Source organism: Rutilus rutilus (genome assembly GCF_951802725.1).
Source record: "Rutilus rutilus genome assembly, chromosome: 23".
Taxonomy (NCBI): domain Eukaryota; kingdom Metazoa; phylum Chordata; class Actinopteri; order Cypriniformes; family Leuciscidae; genus Rutilus; species Rutilus rutilus.
In genome coordinates this window covers 5701387-5709039 of record NC_140233.1, presented here as the reverse complement: position 1 = coordinate 5709039, position 7653 = coordinate 5701387, and the positions used below count along the sequence as shown (strand labels likewise).

The 7653-nt window shown below is 34.3% G+C and overlaps 1 protein-coding gene across 1 annotated transcript; it reads left to right on the top strand.

Moving 5' to 3' along the window:
• The first annotated feature begins 3250 nt into the window (after nucleotides 1-3250).
• Nucleotides 3251-5466, top strand: tmem258 (transmembrane protein 258). Its single transcript, XM_084396382.1, has 4 exons — nucleotides 3251-3356; nucleotides 3993-4102; nucleotides 4864-4992; nucleotides 5270-5466. The coding sequence occupies exons 1-3, from the start codon at nucleotides 3354-3356 to the stop codon at nucleotides 4988-4990; spliced, it is 240 nt and encodes a 79-aa protein (XP_084252508.1). The 5' UTR covers nucleotides 3251-3353; the 3' UTR covers nucleotides 4991-4992; nucleotides 5270-5466.
• Nucleotides 5467-7653: the final 2187 nt, after the last annotated feature.

Sequence of the window (7653 nt, the reverse complement as noted above, 5' to 3'; positions counted from 1 at the left end):
AAAAGGAAAATATAAGAAAAAGCATCATATAGCCTCTTTAAAACATCCCAGCAAGCAATTTTGCATTTAAAAGACGTCCAAATACAGTCCTGTCATCTAGGCTAAAAAAATGTAATAGATGTCTAACCATTGCCCAAGAACAGCCTATAGTCTTCAGTTAGATAACATGTCAAAGAAATGAAACCAAACACCTTGTAATCTCTGTTGACTTTGCTTACATGATGGAATATCACACATCTCGCGAGTTATTTTGGCTAAAACGACCTGTAACCAAATTCAAGATTACTTTGGCTAGAAATGTGTTACTCACAGCCGGACTATATCGGGTCTATAGTTAACCTAGATGATGGCTATTGCTTGCTGGGGTGTTTCTGCTCTCACTGTGACATCTCGACAGTCTAATGAATCTTAACCAGCGAGATTCTCTTCAAACTCTTGCTTCGCGATGACGTGAGTCGAGCTGGCAGAGAATATTAAAGAGCTGATGGTATGTTTCCTTCCTTACGACAGTGCTGACAATGCAAGGCCTGCTTACACTACATTATGCACCAGTGCATGAAACTGAACTCGCTTGGCTAGAAACGATTGCTTTTGCCTTTTTAATGTCGGCTTTAACGGATCTGCGTGCTCAAAACCTCTTATTTTCTTAAAGTCTTTTAATTTTACCTGCTCATTGACTATTTATACACTGGAAATGGCTTTAACTGTACCAACTGGCTCATTATTAATGAGACACGAATCAGGTTATTTACCTCACGGTTTGGTGAGCTTCCCATGACTGCTGTTGAACACTATGGAGGACTTTAACAAGGCAGGGTTGCCATGCTCAACAGCCTCATTTCTGCGGTCACGTCCACTGGAAGAGATACAGATAAAATACAGATGTGAAGTGTCTAAATTTAATATGGTTACTGCAGCAAATATATCATCTCATATCAATTAAAAGAAGAACCATTACTACTGGATTTGTGAGTTAAAGTCACTGGATTCCTCTTTAAAACTGGATAGACTGGAACCAATAGCAATCGTAAGTCAACACTGGATCATACACTCGTTAAATGTCAGGAAACACTTCAAATTGAGTTTTTACTATGGTACTTAATCCTTCCTTTTACACCATAAATGTTCTTTCTCTTTTGTTTTAACTTTGGTATGCCGCTATGCATACTATACAAGCCGTAACCAATGATTGTGTTCAGAATAGATCTTTTGAACCGTTTATACGCAGTATATTCTTGTATAGCTTTATCTGAACGTTACTCGTCTAAACAGTTGGAGCATCACTATTGATCAGAACGGTGGATTCTCCGAGAATTTCTCAGACAATGTCCCGTATTTTGAGTATTACTAAATAAAACCCAGTAGAGATTTATGGTCATTTACATAAAAAATCAAATCCCAGACTTTTTTGTCAAGCAGAAAAATGACCAGATCTTTCATGTATTCCAGCAACTGTGTGAATTTCGCGTCTTTTTGTCTTTTGTTTTAGTTTATTATCCTTGTACACATAACATGTTGATGTTATAGATATTGTTTGAATATTTTAAAGCAATAAGGAAAGCCATAAGGTAGTCTTTGTAAGGCTGGGTAACGTGATTATGACGGTCAAATCATGAAAGAGAACCAGGAAAGTGTTGACTGAATATTGTTGTGCACTAAAATGACTATTTCCATAATTCCACACTAATGGATGATACTGATTCTGAGTATAAACACAGTTTAAAATCTAATATATGGTTATTATTTTTAAAAATCATAGGGAATATCACATATTCTGTCCTGAGTAAACCAGCCTCTTGTGGAAGCACTTCCAAACTATGCACTGTAAATATTTTTTCTAATGTTTTCTGTGACATCTAAAACTGTTTAAATGCTCGTGTAAAATATAAAACGTCCTTTAAAATGTTTTTTTGTTTTTTTTGTGTGTGAAAATTCTGTTTGGTTTTTATTGTTTGTTTTAACTTTCATTACGTACAACCATATCCTTTATTTCTGTTCTTTTTACTCTTCATTAAATTAGTTTTTATAACATGTAATTTTACTACTTTTATGCTTTGTTAATCATAACATGTTTGGTTAAAACCATTGCATTTTAAACATTTTAAATAACTTGTCTTAAGTCGGGTAAAACATTTCTTGTTCATCAATGACTAGAATCAATTTACATAAACTGATTTTACCACCAAAGGACAGAGAAGAAAAACTGTATTTTTCTCAGTTGTCAGTTTTGTGTTGTTTGTCTTTATGGCTCAAAGCCCAGTAAGAACTAAAATAATTTTTAAAAAACTTAATTCACTGTTGTGTTTATGTCCCAGAACATTTTCTCCTTTCTTCCGCTTCATCTGAGCTTTCTGAAAGCCATGTTGTATATTGATGCATAATCATTATTTTTAGTTCAGCTGCATAATTTCAGTCTCACTTTTTTTGACATGTATGTGTACTGATGTCATAATACAAATGTATGCAAGCATGATGCATAAATTAAATAAATATTTTTTTTTTCTGGATACTAAATTTGAATTCTTCCTTGTGTTACAGTCATAATGAAACGACACATCTGTCTATCTATCTACCTACTGTATCTATCTAGGGAGGACTTATATTTTGTATTGAGTTATCGATCGATCAGGGAGGACTTTTATTTTGTATGGTGGTATCTATCAGGGAGGACTTGTATTTTGTATGGTGATATCCATAGACAGTAAAATAAAGGGTGATATCTAGCTATCAGGGAGGACTTTTATTTTGTATGGTGATATCTATTTATTAGGGAGGAATTTATTTTGGATAGTGATATCTATCGAACAGGGAGGACTTTTATTTTGTATGGTGATATCTATCTATCAGGAAGGACTTGTATTTTGTGTGGTGATATCTATCTATCTGGGAGGACTTTTATTTTGGATGGTGATATCTATTTATCAGGTAGGACTTTTATTTTGTATGGTGGTATCTATCTATCAGGGAGGACTTGTATTTTGTATGGTGATATCCATAGACAGTAAAATAAAGGGTGATATCTATCTATCAGGGAGGACTTTTATTTTGTATGGTGATATCTATCTATCAGGGAGGACTTTTATTTTGTATGGTGATATCTATCTATCAGGGAGGACTTTTATTTTGTATGGTGATATCTATCTATCAGGGAGGACTTTCATTTTGTATAGTGATATCTATCTGTCTATCGGGGAGGACTTTTATTTTGTATAGTGATATCTATCTGTCTATCGGGGAGGACTTTTATTTTGTATGGCGCTGTCAGTCACTCCTCTTCCGGTCACTCTTCACTTACGTGGCTGTTCTTACTCCTCTTCCGGTCGGAGACGGATTCATCCTTTACCTGTCACACGATGGTAAATTACTCATGATTTAACAGCAAATAATTATGTTTTTAAACCCCCGAGATTCCAGGAATTAATTGAAACTGCAAATAATGTATCTAGTATTTTCTTTTATCGCTCGTCTTGTTAAATTGCATTTAGCTTTAGCAGTTAGCCGCTGATGTCAGTCAGGAGTTTTTTTACTACACACACACACACACATTAACGTTATATAAAATATCTTATGCATGTTTTAATCATAAATATGTATGTGTATATGTGTGCAGGCTTCATGTTAACTTGTAATAGATGTTATGCAGAGAGAAGTGTTGCACTATATTCATTTAGCAAGTCAGTTGTATTATTGTCTTCAGCTTTATGTATTGTGTATATCCACCGACAGTTTTGTCAAAGGTTAAGGTTTGGAATTTAAGTAAATATTGAAGAAATAATGATGTATGACTTTCTACTTGGAAAACCCAGATCAGTTCAGCTCTTTCATACACCTGTTCTTTCCAGCCTCTTTATGTCATGTTTGTGTTGTTTTTTATTGTTATATGATTTGATCACGTGATGACGATCATCTTGAGATGTATCATGTCCTGATATCAGTGTAAATGACTGTGTGTGTGTGTGTGTGTGTGTGTGTGTGTGTGTGTGTGTGTGCAGGAGTTGGAAGCCATGACGAGATACACCAGCCCGGTGAACCCGGCCGTGTTCCCCCACCTCACCATAGTGCTGCTGGCCATCGGCATGTTCTTCACTGCCTGGTTCTTTGTGTATCCTTCACTATTCACAGGGTTTCTTTCTGTGATCCCTTCAGATATGCAGGGAAGCTTGTTTCCGCCTCTGAATTTAAAGAAATAAGGAAATTGTGACCATCTCGCAATTCAAAAATCATTTACCAAAAAAGGTACACTTGACAATTAAGACTTTTCTTCTTGCAGAATTGTGAGAAGTTGCAGTTACCTTTTTTTCATGATGGAAACAACAAAAAAAAGTCAAAATTGTGAGATGTAAACTCGTCTCGCAATTGTGAGAAAAAGACAAGATATACAAATTTTCAGTTTTGAGAAGAAAAGTCTGAATTGTGAGATTAAAAACTTGCAATTGCAAGAGAAAAAAGTCAGAATTGCGAGATATAAACTCAGAATTTTGAGGAAAAAAGTCAAAATTGTGAGAAAAAGACAGATTTGCGAGAAATAAACTCAGAACTGATTGATATGAACTTGCAGTTCTGAGAAGAAAAGTCTGAATCTCGAATTAAAAACTCACAATTGATAGAGAAAAAATAAGTATAGTGAGATAAAAAGTCATAATTGCCTTTTTTTCGTGACGGAAACTAAAATGGCGAGATGTAAACTCAGAATTTTACACGTTGTAAACTTGAAATGTCTTGCGATTGTGAGAAAAGATTCAGAATTGTGGGACAAAAAGTTGCAATTCCCTTTATTTTTATCTGTAAAAAGCTTCCATAGGTAATGTGATTGTAAACTTAATCTTAAAAAGACGAGTCTGTGCATCCTTGACACTTCCTCAGATATGAAGTAACGTCCACGAAGTACACGAGAGACGTGTATAAAGAGCTGCTGATCTCTCTGGTGGCGTCGCTCTTCATGGGCTTCGGCGTCCTCTTCCTCTTACTCTGGGTCGGCATTTACGTCTGAAAGTGAGTCTCTCTCTCTCTAGTGCTTCTTCACCATCATTCACATACCAGTACACTTTTAGTAGTATATTTAGAATTACTTTATTACATCAAGTTAAACTACATACAAATGAGTTATATATATTTTATTTCAGTTAATGACTTTAGTTACCTGTAATAACCCTAGTCTGTAGCTTGATCAGTTTATATATCATCCTTGAAATGACAGTATTTACAGTCCATGAATTCTTTGCAGCCTGAAATCATGATTAATGACTTCTGTTATATTTGTGTTTGTTAGGTTGTGGAAATGTACATGTTAAGGAAAACATTCCAAGTTGATCAGGAGGTTTTTTTTTTCCCGGGACTTCCAGCTTTGTCACGGACGTACCGGAGTTTTGGATGGAGTTTGCACTGGCATGATGGACGGGATTGTGGGTTAATATTTCGAAAATAAAAAGTTTTGTTAGAAAATAAAAAAATTATTCTTGGTTTTCATTTTCCTGTTTCACTGTTTTGTGTGTTTTAATTCTCGAGATTATTTTGTCCTTGATTTCATTTTCATTTTTAACCTGTGGAAGTTTGTTTCCGCCACAGAATAAAAAATATAAAAGGTAATAGTGACTTTTTTATCTCACAATTCTAACTTTTCTCACAATTGCGTGATGTAAACTCTCAGTTGTGAGTTATAAAGACAGAATTGCAATATATAAATGTGCAGTTCTGAGAGAAAAAAAGTCAGGCTTTTTCCCCTCGGAATTGCACGTTATATCTCGTAATTGTGAGATTATATCAAACAAATCTAAAAAAAAAAGAAAAAAGTTAAATTTGCAATTGTCAGAAAAAAAGTCAGAATTTCAAGAAAAATTGTGAGAAGTCGCAATTTCTACTTTTTCTCAGAATTGCATGATATAAACTCTTAATTGTGAGTTATAAAGTCAGAAATGCGAGAAATAAACGCAGTTCAAAAAAAAAAAGTGAATTGCGAAATAAACTTGCAATTGCGAGAAAAAAGTCAGAATTGCAAGAATTTTTTTGAAAAAAAGTCAGAATTGCAACTTTTTATTTATTTGCCACTTTTCAATTTTTACGTTTTTCTCGCAATTTTCACTTTTTTTTCTCAGAATTGCATGATATAAACTCTTAATTGTGAGTTATTAAGTCAGAAATGCGAGAAATAAACTTGCAGTTCTAAGAAAAAAGTTAATTGTGATATAAACTTTTTTAAATTGCAAGGGAAAAAAAAAACTCAGAATTGCAACTTTTTATTTATTTCCGACTTTTCAATTCTCACTTTTTTTCTCGCAATTTTTACTTTTTTTTCCCTCAGAATTGCATGATATAAACTTGCCATTGTAATATAAAAAGGTCGTAATTTCCCCTTATTCAGTGGCGGAAACAAGCTTCCATTCCTATTAACCTCAATCGTAAGTCACTTTTATAAAAATAAATGCAACTGTATATTTATATTTAAATCATCATTTGACGAATTGACGGGGGAAAAAACGTGCTTTTTTTATTCACGCTGTCCTCAGCCATGGGTTCATATCTCATTTTGGTCAATTTTAACCAGGTTCACTTTCCAAGCTTTTTAACCCCAACCAATAGAATATGATGTAAATTATATTATCAATATTTATTAATTATATTTAATATATATATAATCATAACACATTTCTGTCTTCACACAGCATCATGTCATAGAGCTTCACACAGCTTTAATCACTGTTTTGTTCAGAGAGAGACTGGTGTTTCCTAAAATAAGATCTCAGTGGGTTCCTTGCGTTCATGCACACAACGCGAGGGGTGAGATGGCTGGGTATTTGAAAACATAGCATGCTATTTGTGTCCTGCGGGCTGTTTGTGGAGCGTAAAACCACAATCCGAGCTTAATCTGACAGACCAGAATAGAGCAGTCTGTCAGCGACTACTGACATGTGCCGTCACCACTGAAGTAAAGCATCAGAGATATACAGTGCTATGCATAAGTTTAGACACCCATACTAAAGTTGACTAAAAAGAGGAATAAAAAATCATCTTTTGGAAACTGAACTTAATGCCTTAATTTAAAAAATTAGGAAAAATCCAACCTTTAAGGACACCAATTTTCTTTGTGAATGAATAATGTATCGTAAATAAATAAATGTTCTTCCTTAAAATACAGGGTGCATAAGTTTGGACACCCCTATGATAAATTCCCATAGAGGCAGGCAGATTTTTATTTTTAAAGGCCAGTTACTTCATGGATCCAGGATACTATGCATCCTGATAAAGTTCCCTTGGCCTTTGGAATTAAAATAGCCCCACATTATCACATAGCCTTCACCATACCTAGAGATTGGCATGGTTTTATTTCAGTTAGCCTAATAGCTAGTTTGATTTGCATTGAGAGATGATCTTATGGAAAGTACCCCATGCCAATCTCTAGGTATGGTGAAGGCTATGTGATGATGTGGGGCTATTTTAATTCCAAAGGCCAAGGGAACTTTATCAGGATGCATAGTATCCTAAAAAAGATTTTTTTTAAATACTTAAAAATAAAAATCTGCCTGCCTCTATGGGAATTTATCATAGGGGTGTACTCACTTATGCACCCTGTATTTTAAGGAAGAACATTTATTTATTTACGATACATTATTCATTCACAAAGAAAATTGGTGTCCTTAAAGGTTGGATTTTTCCTAT